Source organism: Trachypithecus francoisi, unplaced genomic scaffold (assembly GCF_009764315.1).
Source record: "Trachypithecus francoisi isolate TF-2019V2 unplaced genomic scaffold, Tfra_2.0 Lachesis_group11, whole genome shotgun sequence".
NCBI classification, from domain to species: Eukaryota; Metazoa; Chordata; class Mammalia; order Primates; family Cercopithecidae; genus Trachypithecus; species Trachypithecus francoisi.
This window is the reverse complement of record NW_022681456.1, coordinates 29613105-29630692: the sequence shown is the minus strand read 5'-3', so window position 1 is coordinate 29630692 and position 17588 is coordinate 29613105. Positions and strand designations below refer to the sequence as shown.

The 17588-nt window shown below is 42.7% G+C and overlaps 1 protein-coding gene across 2 annotated transcripts in view; it reads left to right on the top strand.

Moving 5' to 3' along the window:
- STAB2 (stabilin 2) overlaps positions 1–17588 on the top strand; it is a 168906-nt gene that overhangs the window by 89428 nt on the left and 61890 nt on the right. For both annotated transcript variants that reach the window (XM_033220865.1, XM_033220866.1), the window contains exons 28-35: positions 2183–2230; positions 3968–4104; positions 4550–4664; positions 6872–6949; positions 9633–9731; positions 9820–9927; positions 13191–13322; positions 16216–16344. In XM_033220865.1, the coding sequence (XP_033076756.1) occupies positions 2183–2230; positions 3968–4104; positions 4550–4664; positions 6872–6949; positions 9633–9731; positions 9820–9927; positions 13191–13322; positions 16216–16344 (846 nt within the window). The remainder of the gene's footprint in view (positions 1–2182; positions 2231–3967; positions 4105–4549; positions 4665–6871; positions 6950–9632; positions 9732–9819; positions 9928–13190; positions 13323–16215; positions 16345–17588) is intronic.

Sequence of the window (17588 nt, the reverse complement as noted above, 5' to 3'; positions counted from 1 at the left end):
ATGAGTGAGAACTTGTGATATTTGTCCCCCTACAACCATAAACTCTTAAGAGATGATCTTTGTCTTGTTTCCTACATCAGTCCCATTGCTTATAAATGTTTGTCAAAATGAGAAATAAAGTCAATTGACAAATTTCCTCATCACTTACTTTTTATGCAACTCCCTGCAGTTGAGTTCCTGCCCCTCCCCTCTGCCGAAATCACAAGCCTAACAATTCCCAGGACCCGCAGCCTGCACTGAGTCTCACCCTAAGAACCTTGCTCTTGGGAGGCCCTTGCCACCCTTCCCCTCTCACTGTCGACTGTGCCTTCTACTCACCGAGTCAGGCCAAGGAGCTGTCTCCTGACACCCAGACCGTGGCACGTTAAATCACAACGTTTTCTCTGCACTGGCCACAGACTCTGTTTCCTAAAACTCTAAAATCCTGCTTCCACGATGTCCCTGTCCTCCCACAAAAAGCAAAATTAAGTCTGCAGCTTGGCTCTCCAGGCATCTCCACACAGACTTCGCTCTTGCTTTTGGTTTTTTTTTCTTGAGACAAGATCTCACTCTGTTGCCCAGGCTGGAGTACAGTGGCATGATCATGGTTCACTGCAGCCTTGACCTCCCCAGGTTCAGGTGATCCTCCTGTCTCAGCCTCCCAAGTAGCTGGGACTACAAGAATGCATCACCACACTCAGCTAATTTTTGTATTTTTTGTAGAGACAGAGTCTCACCATGTGATTCACATACCTCAGGCTCCAATTGATTCACATGCCTCGGTCTCTGAAAGTGCTGGAATGAGAGGCCTGAGCCACCATGCCCAGCCCACTTGTTTTTCTTCTAAACAGCTTTCCCCTCCAGTTTAGTCGCCACCTCCCCAGCTCCAGGCCTGCCACTTTTTTCTCTCTCCCCCCCAACTCGGGCCTTCCCACCAGCAGATCAGGTGCACCTCAGCCCTCCTCTCCCTTAAAATGTCCCCTCTAAGGGATTACTCAGGCATCTCTGCTCTTGTGTTTATTCACTTTCTTACTTTTTAACATGTGCTATTATTAATAACCTCAACTACTAGATGGAATTGAGTCAGCACTGAGACTTACTGTCTTCATGTAAATTTGCATAGGAACATGATATTGACATGATATTGACATTTTGTGGTATTTAATAGTTTAAAAAATATTTTCACATAAATTAATGCACTTAATTTTCATAATTCCTGGAAGAAGACTTCATCATATTCGTTTTCAAATAAAGCACTTGAGTTCTCAGAGGTTAAGTGACTTGCCCAAGATCACACAGCCAGTAAATGGCAGATCCAAGAAGTAAACCCAGTCTTTTTTAATAACTCTGTGTTTACAGACTTTTTTTAAAAAAACTCGGATGCCTTCAAATGTCACTGCTCTGCCAGCAATGTTGGTTATCTTTTCAAGGCTGAACTTGCCCCAAACAACTCTAAGTTGTAGAGGAGCAGGGCCATCTTTTTCCTTCAATATCTTACATCCCCTTTCATATCTTATGGCCTGCCTTCACCCTACCCCAGTTCCAATTGCAGTGGCTCTGTACATAGAGAGAGCCATATGGTTAAATTAAAGATAATAGGGGCTAAAACTTACTGAAATTACTGCATGCCAGGCTCTACTCACTTTAAAAACGACTCCTATTTCTCGTATCAAACTGTGAGTTGGAGCTTTTATTATTCCCATTTTACAGATGAGAAAATTGAGGTCCTCTGGGTAAATGGCCTAAGAAGCTAGGAAATGGTAGAACCAACGTGAAAACCCATGTGGTTTGCTTCCGTTGTTCTGAGCCACTACTCAACAATGGCTCTGAAACAAGTAACTCTAGGGGCTATTTGCTGAGCTCTGTGACCCCCACAGGGTCTAGGCAGCCGTGTTTTTACAGCCTAAATTCTGATTTGGAAGAAGCTTGAGTTGTTGCTTCATTCAAAGTTCTTGGAATTACTTCTATAGAGAATAATCAAGCCACCTTGGTGTGAAAGAAATGTGTGATTCTGTCAACATGGAAATGCAGCTAGTTGGAGCACCCATTCATGTCAGCATCAGGGAGGCAGGCCAGGAAAACAAGCCCAGCCCCAGGAAGGCTGAGCGCAGATGACCCAGAAATGCACTGTGATTGTACTTCTCATTGTTCTTTCTCTGTTCTCTCCCATCTCTCTCTCCCTCGCTTGCACGATATGAATAAGGAATTGTCCTTTCTCTCCGAAGCAGCTATATTTAACCAGTGGATAAATGTGAGTACATTTATTGGGACTTAGGACTGGGAATGTATATATTTTAGAAACTTGGAATGCATACAATAGAAAACCGAAAATGCAGCTGGTAAGGAGGGTAGGCGATTGTGTTGAGCAGTGTTTCTCAACCCTGGCTGCACTATGGAACCACATGGAACACATTTTTAAAACATATTGCTGCATAGGTCCCACCCCTGAAGACTCTGATGTGATTGATCAGAGGTTTGCTCTGAGCATCAGTGTGGCGGGGGCAGAAGGGGGCTTCATTCATCACAGGGATCTTTTTTGTAAGTTAACATGATTCATCATTGTAATTCACCAAGTTAGATTTGGGATTTATAGCTGCAATCTGACATACTTCACATGTGCCTAACTCTCAGCTCAACATGCCAAGAAAAGCTTTTCCCTCACCCCTGAGAAGTACGATAATAAAGAATCCAATCCCCACGCTACGCCATTGTCTCAATCTCTGTCCTCTTTGGCTGAATGGACCAAGGTGGCCGGCCCAGCCAGCCATTGCAACAAATGGTTTATCCCCTTCAAATAGACACATGCCAAATAGTCCATGCCTGGTCAGCACCCAGTCCAGGACAGCTTCCTGTTGCTTCCCTATGGGGCCTCTCTGAATCCCCCCATCTCAGCACAGGTGAGAGAAGAGACCGAGCGTGCTCTCTTGGACGTACTGACTTTCATATAGACTCGTCATCCCTGGTCTTACCCCAAAGCATGAGCTGACCCAGTAGTGTGCTGGACCCTGTTCACACTTGCTCACGAGAGCTGATTGTGCACATTCTTCCTAATGCCACTTTCGGTGCAGTTATTTTGGTATCTTGAAATCAGCCCTGGTGGGAGTATTTATACCATAGAAATCAGTAAATACTACAAACCAGGTCTTTCTCTCTCTCTCTCTCTTTTTCCTGGAGATCCGGTTGTTAAACATGCCATTGCTTCTACCAAAAACTGGCTCTCTAGGCAAGAATGACATTTATGTAAGGTTTCATTTCAGCCCTCTAATTTCTCCCATGCTGAAATGGTTCCTGCAGTCTCCCCACCATCTTTACTCCAAAGACGTCCAAGAATGCTCAAGGTGGCTGGGTGCAGTGGCTCACGCCTGTAATCCCAGCACTTTGGGAGGCCGAGGTGGGTGGATCACCTGAGGTTAGGAGTTCGAGACCAGCCTGGCCAACATTGTGAAACCCCATCTCTACTAAAAGTACAAAAATTAGCCAGGCATGGTGGCATGTGCCTGTAATTCCAGGTACTCGGGAGGCAGAGGCAGGGGAATTGGTTGAATCTGGGAGGTGGAGGTTGCAGTGAGCCAAGATCATGCCACTGCATTCCAGCTTGGGAGACAGAGACTCCGTCTCCAAAAAAAAAAAAAAAAAAAGAATGCTCAAGGTTCTCTGCACACACACATATACACACATACTCACAAGAACCTACTAAGGCTTTTTCTTGGCTCTTCATTTAGACTAAAGTGTAAAGGACTTATAATGACTGAAAGTGTGACCTGATTGGGCAGATTTGCTTTGATAAGAACTCATACATTGAATTAAAAGAAATGAGTCTCACAAGGGAAAATGAGACATCAGCCAGTGGGTGGGGTGGATTTGGGAAATGAGACCCTAGGATCCTTCCAGTATCTTATGGGAAATTGTCATCTCTTCCAAGCAATTAAGTCAGCCCTGTTTGTCCCCGAACATAAGCAGGTCACTTTATTTTCCTTCTGTGGTTCAGAATGCTTCTCTACAACCCACACTGTCAGCCACCTCAAACCTCACTGTCCTCGTGCCTTCCCAACAAGCTACTGAGGACATGGACCAGGATGAGAAAAGCTTCTGGTTGTCACAGAGCAATATTCCAGCCCTAATAAAGTAGGTGTTACTTATTTTATTTTACACTGTATCTGAATGGCATTTGTGTAAACATGTCTTTGAAGTTCAATGTAGGCAAACCACATGGTCCTTCAAATTCGTGGAGCTGAACATGTTTTAGGATTCCCCTTTCCTCCCACCCCAGGATAGTAATAGTCAACAATTGCTGACAGCCAACTCTGCCAAGCACTGTTTTACTGCTTTACATATAACTCAGTTAATTCTCTCAACAACCGTATGACAGATATTGTAATGATTGCCATTTTATAGATGTGGAAACCAAGGCACAGCGTGGTTAAGTAACTAAAGCCAAGGCTGATAACTGCAGGGGGATCTTGAATTTTGACTATGGCAATCTGACTCCAGAACCTATTCTCTTAACTACACAATGATACAGCCCCATGCATTTATATTGAATTATAGCCTTTGTGGACTGTTGTTTCAGATACCATATGCTACTAGGCACATACAGAGTGGCAGATCTGCAGACCCTGTCTTCTTCTGACATGTTGGCAACATCTTTGCAGGGCAACTTCCTTCACTTGGCAAAGGTGGATGGGGTAAGAGCTCTGGAATTTGTCTGTTTACTTGAAACATAACAACTTTGTTTATATTGTGCTTTTTAATTTTTTGTGGTATGGGAACTTCCAAACATGCACAAAACTACAGAGAACAGAATCCCTCATGTGGGCATCACCCAGCTGCAATAATTATCATCATATATCAATACACACACACACACACATTACCTTATAGCAGTGATCCTCTAAAATGTGGCCTTCTGCCCACTGATTGGCCACAAGTCTCACAACAGACCACAGACTGACCCAGAAAGGGTAAAGGATGTGCTGCAATTCCACAACTTTTCTTTTGATGTATAGTTGATTAAGACCTGGTTATTAGTAATTGAATCTATATAGAGAAATGAAAGTGAATCTTTATAGAGTTGAATCTGTATATACTCAATCTTCATAGAATTGAATCTTTATTAGAGAAATGAAATTTTATATTAAGTTAGAGTCAGTCCGTCAACAACTATTGATTACCTACTATTGTGTACCAGGCACAGATCTAGGTGCTGCAGACAGGGCAATGCCCAAGGAAGAGCCCAGCCCCAGAGAAGTGTATCATGTGGCACTTTCTACAGTATGTCAAAGACTCAGATTCAGAATTCTGTGAGGGAGTCTGGCCACCCTGCTGCACGGGCAGTGTTTCAGAGCTCTTTCTGTAAATTGCACAAGATGAGAATGAAGATTCCACTGCAAAGTGAGAACTGCTACATCCATGAACCATGGGCCACAGTCAAAGATGTTTGAGAATTATCACCCTAAAACATTTTTACCCTCCCACTCATCAGTGTGAGCACTGTGAAAAAGATCTATGCCTAGTAATACCTACATATATGTGACTCATCAGATATTTTCTTTTAGAAAGCAGAAAACAGTGGTCTGTGGCTTTTTAATATCTTATAATTCTGGTGACATTGAAGTTATTTTCCATCAGGTTTTTAATCAAAATTGTATATATTTAAAGTGTACAATATGATGTTTTGATATACAAATGCATTGTAAGGTGATTCCTACAGTCATGCTAATTTATTGGTGTTTTAAATCATCGATTCTCTTAGCAAGCATTAATTAATACCCATCTGGGCAGGCATATCCCAGGCCCTACAGATTCAGAGGTAAATCAATCAAGGCCCCTGACCTAGAGGGGCTAACCATTAAAGACACATTGGTAATGAGTTAATTCCTATGTCCTACATAAATATCTCCTGCCAGGAGGGTTTTCTTCAGGTCCTCTGCAGATGTGACTTGGGAGTTGCTCAAGGTGAGACAAGACCAGGATTCCCAGCAGGGGATTTCAACTGGGGAGAAGAAGGCGGGAAACCAGAAAGAGTAGAGCCCAGCTGGTGTTGATTCGTGGCTGGCTGGGTCGGTGGGTGGGTTGTGTTTTACTTTGCCCCATTCCTTATGCAATTCATAGTCTTCAAAAGTAGTTGGATTCTGATCAGGAAAGTCAATTACCATCTGTATTAGTTTGCCAACTCTACCATAACAAAGTAGCACAGACTGGGAGGCTTAAACAACTGATATTTATTTTCTCACAATTCTGGAGGCCAGAAGTCCAAGATCCAGATGTGGGCAGGATTGGTTCCTTCTAAAGCTGTGAGGGAAGGGGCTTTGGCCTCTCTTCTTGGGTTGTAGATGGCATCTTCATGTTCACATCTCTGTCTCTGAGTGTAGCTGTCTCTGTACAAATTCCTGCTGCTTGTAAGGACACCAGTCAGATTGGATTAGGGTCCACCCTAAGGACCTCACTTTAACTTGATCATCTCTGTGAAGACCCTGTCGGTAAATAAGGTCACCATCTGAGGTACTAGGGGTTAGGACTTCAGCATACAGATTGTGGGGGCAGGGAGGACACAGCTCAACCCACAACTCTGTGTCCAGGGTCAAACCACTGGGTGACTTTAATGAGCCTCGGACGGCACTTTTGTAAATGAAATAGCATAGAGTAGAATAGACTAGATGATCAGAGTACCTCCCACATAGGAGAAAGTACTCTCTTTCTTTCTCTCTTTCTCTCTCTCTCTCTCTCAGAGAGAGACCTATGGGACAATGAGTTAAAGGTATTTCTTACTGTGGGTCATGGCCTGAAAGTATGAAGGTCACTGCTGCTCAAAAAGCAGAAACCCCAGAGATCATCTCAACCCCACGGTGTGCTCTATAAAGACTCACCTTCCCACTGTGGTTTGCATTTACAGAATATCACAATTGAGGGGGCCTCCATTGTCGATGGGGACAATGCAGCCACAAATGGAGTGATCCACATCATCAACAAGGTACAAGATGCCATTCTCCTGCCCATGCAGCATCTCTTCGCTTGGCTATTTATCCTTCTATATAGCAATTTTTTTTTTTTTTTTTTTTAGAAAATAGAAAAATCCTTAGCCTTATATGGAAGTAACCGGTACTGTGCCTCATAACTGTTATTTTAAAACCATTTAGAGACTCTATTGATTCCATGAGACTCAGTTTCCATTTACCCAGCCTGTATTCTGCAACGGGCCCTTTATCAAGTGTCGTCACACATATTCTCTTTCTTGTTTATGGAAACATCTCAAAAGACACTTGAGGCCAGGTGCTGTGGCTCATGCCTATAATCCTAGCATGTTGGGAGACTGAGATAGGAGGATTGCTTGAGCCCAGGAGTTCAAGACCAGTCTGGGCAACAAAATGAGATCCTCTCTCTACTATTAAAAAAAAAAAAAAAGGCGGGGGGGGCATGCATCTGTGTGGTCCCAGCTACTAGGGAAGCTGAAGTGGGAGGATCACTTGAGTCCAGGAGGTCAAGACTGCAATGAGCTGTGTTCAAGCCACTGCACTCCAGCCTGGGCAACAGAGTGAGACTCTTTCTCAAAAAAAAAAAAAGGCGCTTGAGCTTAAGCACCCTGGCACTGTGAAGTCTGTACAACCAGATGGGACATAATCAAGAGCTGGAGGAGAGGCATGTGATTACATATCACTTTTCCACTCTCCTATTTGTATTATTGCATCCTAAAAAGATGAGGTAGGGAAGGCCCTAGGGAAAAAATGGAAAAGAATATGAAAAACATGGTGACTTTTTATTTTCTTCTACCCAGTTAAACAAAGGTATGACATAGGAAAAAAAGAATATTGAGAAATGGAGTTGTAAGCTACTCTGCAACTTTCAGTTACCATATTAGGATCTTCATTTAAAATGAAAGTTGCAAGTCGGAATTTAGGATACATTGGGAATTTTTGTAAGGTGGAAGATCAGAAAAAAAAAAATTAATTGTGTTTTAATTAAAATTGTTATCAGCTGGGCACGGTGGCTCACGCCTGTAATCCCAGCACTTTGAGAGGCCAAGGCAGGCATATCACGAGGTCAAGAGATTGAGACCATCCTGGCCAACATGGTGAAGCCCCGTCTCTACTTTAAAAAAAAAAAAAAAGTACAAGATGGCTGTTAATTGATTCAGTTATCTGCATAGCCTCTGGGCTACAGGCGCTCCCTAAGGATCTCCTTCTCTGTCAATTGGCATCGAGGGCTTCTTTGTCAGGGCCACCGTTGTGCCCTGCATAAAGGTGCCTGGCCAGAGTGGAGGGTATAGCTAAATCCCAACCCACTTCACTCCCCATGCTGTGCACCCGTTTGGGGTTGCAAACTCCTAGAGAAAGGAGTGTCTTTTTCTTGATTTTCAGTGGCCCTCATCATTGCCTGTTGTCACGTGACATAGACATAGAACCGTCAAGTTCTATCAGACTTCTCCTCATAGCTCTAGAATCTGCCAAATCCCATCTAATCACCTTAAGCCCCTCCTCCCCCTTCAGCTCCAACAACACAGAAATGTATCTGTCTTCCTCCAATTCAGGTGTTGGTACAATGTTTCTGGAAAAAGCCAGATAGCAATTATTAGGCTTTGCAGGTCACATGGTCTCCATCATAGCTGTTCAACTCTGCCATTGTAGTGCAAAAACAGACTTAGACAATATGTAAACAAATTTGCATAGCCGTATTCCAATTAAATTTTATTTTTAAATACAAACAGCGGACTGGATTGGACTTTCTACTGTAATATGCTGTGAGCTCATTTAGGGCAGAATCCAGGCCTCAGTCACACTTGTGTACCCACTGCCTGGCCTGTAGTAGGCAAGCAATAAACGTTGGAAAAAGACTGATTAGAGTAGAACAACATTCCAGTGTTGAATTCTTCAATCTGACAAAGTTCTAGGTAGAATGCAAAGGTGAAAACAGTGATCTTGGCCAGAAGGTTGATTATGCAGAGCTTGCAAACTCAAATGCCTGGATAGATCAGATGGATAACAAAATGAGTAACGGGAATGTCCCAAGTAGAAGACATTAGGGAGTGGTGGAGCCTATAATGAAAGTGGCTGCTGCTACTCTCTGCAACTGTGTGTCTGCAGAAATGCAGACTGATTTTTTTTTTTTGAAAAGTCAGCAATCTAAATTTGTATGTAAAAATGCCCTATTATTACACAGCACAAGCCAAAAAAAAACATTTTTACAAGCCAGATTCAGGCTACTGGGTTGCAGTAGATTTGAGGACTTCAGGGAAAATAAATGAAGAACCTAAAGAATAAACACAAGAATAACAACCAAAGAAGAATGGATTAGATATTAGCTGCAACCTGCTGCATTTCAGTTCAATTTGGTCTCAGGTCTTCTCTGACAAGGTAGATTAATGCAAGCTGGAATTTAATTACTTAGGAGAAGCTGAAAGTCTTTTGTGCAAGATGAACTTTAATCAAGAAGGTTTAAGGGTAAGGCATAAAATTGAATGAATAACATCTCCAACTCTCCTCCAGCCTTGTCATGCTGTGTCCTGAAATATTTTTATTCTGGGAGTAATCTTCAAAAGGTTGTCAACGTCAATCCATTTAACTGCCTAAAGAGGTTAATGGCATTAGCCTGTCATATGTATCAAAAAGCAGTAGGTCCACCAAAACATGCTAACAGGATTCTGGGGTTTCTTTTTAAAGGTGCTGGTCCCACAAAGACGTCTAACTGGCTCCTTACCAAACCTGCTCATGCGGCTGGAACAGATGCCTGACTATTCCATCTTCCGGGGCTACATCATTGCAAGTACCACATTCTCTGCCTGACTGCCATGCTCAGGTTACCCAAGAACAGGAATCCCTCACGCGCTCTTGTCTCTTTCCATCGCAGCACTATAATCTGGCGAATGCAATTGAGGCTGCCGATGCCTACACAGTGTTTGCCCCGAACAACGATGCCATCGAGAATTACATCAGGGAGAAGAAAGTCCTGTCTCTAGTAGGTGTCAAGAACTATAACTAGGGAAATTATTTTGTGAAAATTCAAACACTCAATGTTTGCAATTCATTAGTTGTGTGCCATTTCACTCCTTCATCCTTGTCCATAGCCATATACTTGATGTAGACTCGTGCAGAGACTCTCTCATACACAGACATCCCCCAGGTCGGAACTGCTGGATGCTACACACATGCCCCTGGAATTGCACACTTGAGCCTATATACACAAGGATGCAGGTGTGGTACATTGAGGGTGTGGTGTTGCTGTGTGTATGTAAATGTGAACAAAGGCCGCCCAAGCCCAGAGGTGCTTGGCCTGTTTAGGAACTATCTATAGAACCATCACTCTGGTTCTAGCCCGAGTGATGAAACCACATGGAGAAACCACATGGTTTATCCAGAGCAGTGGTGGGAGACAAGAGTGGGCCCAGGGGCGGCCTTTCAGGGCTTTCAGTACCACCCCCATCTTATTAACATCATCATCTCAGCCCCTAAATATAAACATAGAAGTGAAAACTGTATGCTTGCTATGCAAATCCAGCTTCAAACATGTCCTCTCATGTGGTGGGGGTGGGGTGGCCCTGGGCCCTTCCTGTATAAAAATTCTGGAGCCACTGCTGAATATCAGATAAATTATTATCAGCTTATGGAAGTCTTAAATACCTGGAGAGGTCATTTGGACTTAGTCCTGTAAGAAACAGGATCCACACAAGAGTTTTAAGTCAGATCGTGGCATGATTGAAGCTTTTGAATTAATTCACAAAATTCTTTGACAAACTTTGACTGTTTACCCCTAGGTGTTAGGAATCAGGGAAGATAGAGAAGGGGAGGAGAGGAGGAAGAAAGAGATAATCCACCCTTCTAGGTCCCTGCTGCTGACATCTTAGCCACTGGGACCAGGGAAGGACCAGGGACAGGGGGAGAAGGGGGTGATCATGAGGATTCTTTCAGCTTCCTGGGACACATGCATGCTTGTACCTGTGAGCTCAAGTGCGTAATTCCAGGGGTATACATGAAACACACAGCAGCTCTGCTATGGGAGAGGATTGTATATGGGAGAGTCTCTGCATGAGGCTGTATTAAATATGTGGCTATGGACGAGAAGCTTTTGATGGAAAAGTGAAATGACACATGATTGATGGACTGAAAACAGTGTTTGGATTTTCAGAAAACAGGGATTTTTCTTATTTAATAAGGAAATAAGGAAGGCTGCTGTTCTTCTTCACCACCTCCTAAATTCTCCCTATCCTTTCATCATGTCCAGTCCCACCTCCTCAGGGAAGCTGGCCCTGGCCACCCGAGGTGTAGCTGCTCTCTCCTGCCTCTGAACTCATACCATGTGTGCCCCCTTTCAGCATTTATTGTATATCCCCAATAGGATGAACTGTCTCCTCAAGGAAGCAAGTCTTAGCTCTTCAACTAGATTATAAACCCTGAAGGCAGGGAGAGTGTCCTAAACTCCTATAGCAGGCATATTGAACTCCTGGGATGGAACTGGAAATCACCTACCTTGTCTTTTCCCTGCCCTCTAGCCCAACCCATTTCGTTCAACCTCTTCAGTGAGAAATATTCTTTTTCTGCCCCAGAATGAAACTTCAGACAGTCCCATAGCCTCTCTGCCTTCCCAAAAAGTCCTATAATCACTTTGGTGACAAACGTACTTTAAGTCACAAACTCAGTCTCAGCTAAGTAAAAATAAAGAATCCAATTCCTTACAATAATTAACAGTTTTAATTGGATTTAAAATTAGTTCTTCTTCCCTCCCTGCTCCACAGCAGAGCTTTGTGCAGAAAAGGTCTTGGTTCTTGAATCAGTCAGGGTCCACAGGAGATGGAAAACATACCAATTACATAAACAGAATTTGATAGAATGAATTATTTATTGGATATAAAGTTGTATAAATATAATCGAAAGGTTAAAGCGAGAGATAAGTATCACAGTGATAACAATCACAGGATTCACTTATGACCCCTAAAGCTAGAAGAACAATGGGAGGAGGTTGGAATTACTAAAATGTATAAACCTAGAGACCTCTGAGAAGGGGTCACTATTGAGCTGGTGCTGGTGTCTTTGATCTTGGATGAGTGGGGAGGGTCTCTCTGGGTTTGACACCCAGACCTCCAGGAGCAGGCATTGCCTGACTGGTGTCTTATGAGTGGAGAGGGCGGGATTAAGCTGGCTCTGCGAGTGACAGGAAACTGCCAACCAGATTCAGGTGCAGGGAAGAGAAGTGAGGCTGGGTGATGCCAATAGGAACAGAGGGAGAATAGGAAGGAGTGAGTCCCTCTTTCCCCCTCCAGTCCTCCGACTGTTTAGAGCTTCTCATTGGCAGACCTTAATAGGGAGCCTCTTGCAAAGGAGAAATGTGGGGGACAGCCTCAGCCCCAGCCTCATCAAGCAGAGTGTAGGAGGTGGATTTGGAGCTGACAGGCAATCACTTAGGAACCTTCTCCTCTCCTTCCCCATTGAATGCTTCTCTTCCCTTTCTGATCTCATTAAAGTCCATTTTGGTTTCACTAGGTTTGAAGTAGAGGGGTAAGAAAGGTGTTAGTGGTTGGGAAGAGACATCAAGAGAGTAAGAAGGTTAAGAGGGATGGAAGAGGGCAGGAAGGACCCTAAAACCACAGAGCCTACCCCTAGGTGTGCCCCTGGGTAGCCTGCCCATCCGGGCTTCCATCGGCTCCCTCAGACACTCCCCACATCTGAACCACAGCAAACACCCACATTCTTGTCCCAAGCCAACTATGCAAGTGCAAATCTGTCCCACGCAGCAACAACTCTCCTCTCTCCACCAAGGGGCAGCTCACCAGCAGTCCCTGCCTGGGTCAGACCCCATCCAATGGGCCACCCTGTTTCCAGGAGACACAATTCAAGGTCCTTGAAGCATCCTAGTGAAGCTCCTCTCATACCCCAGAGGTGAAAGGCAGGCTGGGGTATGGGGACTCTGTCTTCTCAGCAGTTCTGCCCAAAGAATTATCACCTTTAAAATCTACCCCCAGCTCTCATATCTTCAGTCTGGGTTTTAGAATCCTCTAATGAGTTCTTGACTGTCCTATCTGGAAAATTTGCAAGTTCTCTGAAGCCATCTGTTTCACAATTCACTTTCATATTGAATCTCGACTGTGTCTTGATGCCTCTGTCAAAACTTCCACTTGGACAAGCTGTTGTTCCTCTTTGTAATCTCCACAGTGACAGCACATAGGAGAAGTTGGGTAATTATCAAGCTGATCTCTTGACTGACTTTCAATTCTGTGTGTGATCCAGGAGGAGGACGTCCTCCGGTATCACGTGGTCCTGGAGGAGAAACTCCTGAAGAATGACCTGCACAATGGCATGCATCGTGAGACCATGCTGGGTTTCTCCTATTTCCTTGGCTTCTTTCTCCACAACGACCAGGTGCGATCCTTTTATGTAAAACCCCAGCAATGCCATCAAGAATTACATCAGGGAGAGTATGAGGAATGAGTGTCTTGGCTCCTGTCATCCTTCATCACTTCTGTATTAGTCTGTTTTCACACTGCTGATAAAGACATAGCCAAGACTGGAAAGAAAAAGAGGTTTAACAGACTCACAGTTCCACGTGGCTGGGGAGGCCTCACAATCATGATGGAAGGCAAGGAGGCACAAGTCATGTCTTTCATGGATGGCAGCAAGCAAAAAGACAGCTTGTGCAGGAAACTCCCCGTCATGAAACCATCAGATCTTATTCACTATCACGAGAACAGCATGAGAAAGACCTGCCCCCATGATTAAATTATCTCCCACCAGGTACCTCCCACAACATGTGGGAATTCAAGATGAGATTTGGGTGTGGACACAGCCAAACCATGTCAACTTCCATATTGGAATCATCTCACCAGTGCTTCCTAAGCCTTACCAACACAAGACAGATGTCTGTGTTTTACCATAAAGTAAAGCCTAAACCAGGCTGTCAAGCTCCCACTCTCCTGCCCAGTTGCCAGCCTTCAGATGATCAGTGTAGCCTTACAAATTGTGGCATTGAATCTCTGCAGTCATAGGCGTCCTTCAGCGCTGGTACCATAAACCCAATAGATGGTCCCCAAGCAGTGTCTAGGATGGAAGGGAACCTGGGGGATCAACCTAACTCCCAGGAAGTGGCGTGGGCTCCAGGGCATAAGGAGCCCCGTGACATACACAGGAGCCAGCAGCCAAGTGTATTAACATTATTATCATTATATAACCATAGAGATAGATTGCAGTCCTAGGACTAACCGACCACCACACTGGTATTCCAGTGTTGATCTCACATGATACCTAAATATTTAAACATGTTTACAATTCATAGAAAAGAATTCATGAGGCTAAATATTTAATATATTTCAATTATAAAATTCTCATGTACTTCAAAGATCAAGTAAAAAGATCAGTTTGAAAATTCAGTAAGAAACTCGTAATTCTAATGTAAATTCTCACAAGAAAAAACGAGAGACTAAACACTATATTGAAATGAAGGTTTAATCACAGAACTTTTTAAGCAATAATATTTGAACCTTTCTAAAAAGTATAATTTTAAAAACAATTTCTTCAGTGATGTCATTACTGAATAACAAGTAAATTTTCAGGTAAAATGGTTTTTATCTGCTTAAGGGGAAAAAGTGTTTCATTTCTTCATTGATTAAAGAATAATCTAACTTCAAATATTTTTCTCAGACTTCTACAGATAAGTCTACCTATTGTGCAATAAGTTGGAAGAGGCCCTTTTAAATATACTTTTTATTTTTCCAGGATTGATAATTATGGTACTGATAGAGAACTTTCATTTTTGCTTCTGTATGTATTTGTCACCTTTTATTTCATCATGTAGAGATTAATGTCCAGTGAAGTTAACTGAATCAATTTTAGAGCTGTAGTGTTCATTTTCCATGTGTGCAGAAATTCTTTTATCTAGAGAAAGAATTATTCATACAATAGAGGTTTTTATTGATAGTAATTTACTTTCTCTTATGACAATGGAAGTGTAAAGAAATGCTTTCTAAATGAGTAGACACAGTCAAGTCAAAATTTTAATGTGAGCCATAATTCTCTGGATATACCTCAGAATGGAAATAATTTGGACCTTTTTAAATGCCAAATCAACAGTGTTACAATATCAAGTGTTCTTCTATTTTTGGTATTTAAAAATAGCTCAACATCTTTGAATTCTGGAAATTTATTACAATCGCCATTTGAGATGAAGTCAGTTTTCCTCTTAATTTTCCCAGTGTACACAGACCTTGAAACACCTCTGTGGAGTTCAGCCAGACTTATCCCAACAACCAAATGGAAGCTCATTTGACTGCAAGTAAATCGTAAGGGACTTTAACATTCAGTGGAAGTTCGAATTAAGCACTTAGTAGGGTCATTTTAGTATTGCTGCAACACGGATTTCTGGGATCATAATATATGAATTTATGAATTTTAAACCATTATTGGATCCTAACTTGAGTTTTCCCCCTCCCAGCTTCAGCCCTGCTACACACACACACACACACACACACACACACACCACCTCAATTTTTCAAAGAATGATTTGCTTCCAGTTATATATGTGTTATATTAATGAATGAATCCATGGCTTCATTTGTTTTTCATTGATTACTCATTAAAGTGTTCTTCCCTAAAAACAAAAAATCAGAACAAATTACAACTCAAAGTTGAATTTGATTTAGATACAGACTTCTAATGCCTTGGATGCTTACGGACACACTAAACAAGGACAGATATAAACATACCCTTTTAAAAAAATATTTTTATTCTTGTATAACCATCATTAGCCTTTCTGAGGGTTGTTTGCACATTAACCATGAGGTGGAGACGTACTGAAAGGAACAGTTGCATTCTTCGATTCTTGGTTATGGAAGGTGCTACCACCTCCTGAACCACTGGTCTACAGCACAACTGAGCATGTCTGTAGAGCCGCCTTGCCAGTGGGCACTAACATCATGATTGTGGGTGGCATTTTTCAATCACACATAAGCCAATTAATTTGCATGATGGAAGATACCTTAGAAATTATGTAGAACAACTTCTTCCTTTTACAAAAGAGAAAATTAAAGTGCAGATAAGGAAAGCAATTGGCCTAAGGTCACACAGCTAGATGGCACCAGGACTGTTATTCAGACCTCCGCTCCTAGGTCAGAGCTCTTTCCAATACAGGTGGACTATTGTATCTCCAGGTGAATATTGTACTGTCTCCTCGGCTATTGTCCTGTTGCTAACCTCCAGTTCCTATCTTCCCCATATCTCTTCAAATGTCGTAAAAAGTGACATTTAACCCTGTTGTTCACAGCTCTACGTAAATGAGGCTCCAATAAACTACACCAATGTAGCCACTGATAAGGGAGTGATCCATGGCTTGGGAAAAGTTCTGGAAATTCAGAAGAACAGATGTGATAATAATGACACTACTATCCTACGAGTAAGTTCTATGGGCCAGGGCCGATGATGAAACTAAAGAATATTGGCTTGTTTTTTATAATTTTTGGAGCATATGGCTTTTCTATTAAGGTGTATCAGTTCAGTCCATAAACCACTGAGTGAACACCTTTGATGTGCCAAGGAGCATACCAGGCTGTGATTCTACAAAGATACATAATATATGACCCCTGCCCTCAGTGGGCCTGTGCAAGAGGTTGTACCTTGTGTGCCTGGGAAAGGCTGCCAGGTGTGTGGGGGGATCGTAGGGGGATGGTGTGCTGTGTTGGGCAGGATTCTGGACTATGGCTTTTTTCAAAGGGAATTTGTGCCATATCTAGCACAGGCACAGGATAGGAACCATGGTGCACCTATGGCAGTTATGGGCCAAGTCTGCTCTACCAGAAGAGAAAATAAAATGAACAATTTCAGTGCATTATGGAATATGATAATGGAGGCTTTTCACGCCAATTCATGGGGCTATGTAGGACTTTTCAACGATAATTATAACCACTGACATTGATTGGACATTTGTTATATGCCAGGCACTGCTCTAAACATTTTACATGCATTAACCTGTCTAATCCTCACAACACCCTACCAAGTCGCTACTATTACTATCCCCATTTTACAGATGGGAAAAATGAGCCAGAGAGGTTAACACATGCAGGTTCATACACTAGCAAGTGGCAGAAAAGAGGTTTAGGTGTAGGCAGCCTGGCTCAGAGGTGGAACTCTGAACAACCACCTTATCCTCTCTGGTAGGCGTAAGGTTCAGAACTAGACACGTTGACCACATCCTGTTTTAGAAACAGGTTGAGCTTGAGGGTTTCTGTCATTGTGAACTTTTACTCTTTGTTTTGTAATAGCATGCATTATCTCTGTGGGGCATCTCCACACTGAAGCCCTCACCTGAGTCATGTGCTCCAAAGCGGGGCACTGGGTACGGTACCTTTTATTTTCTGAATCTGGCCCGATTCACTTAATAGTTGGTTTTTAATAAAAGTTATTGTTAAAAGAATTTGGAGTTAGATAAGATCACACTTTAAAGAGTTAGCAGAGTCAGAAGAGTATTGTGGAGAAAAGGGATGCAAATGTGCAAGACCCAAAGGAATTGAAGTGTTTATCTCAAAGAACCTTAAAGAGACTGACCAGATAACCTTCCTTGATTTTTAATTCAAAAACCTTCCAATCCAAGTTCTGGACGTGCAGCTTCATTTTGCACTAAAGTTAATTACATTGATTGCT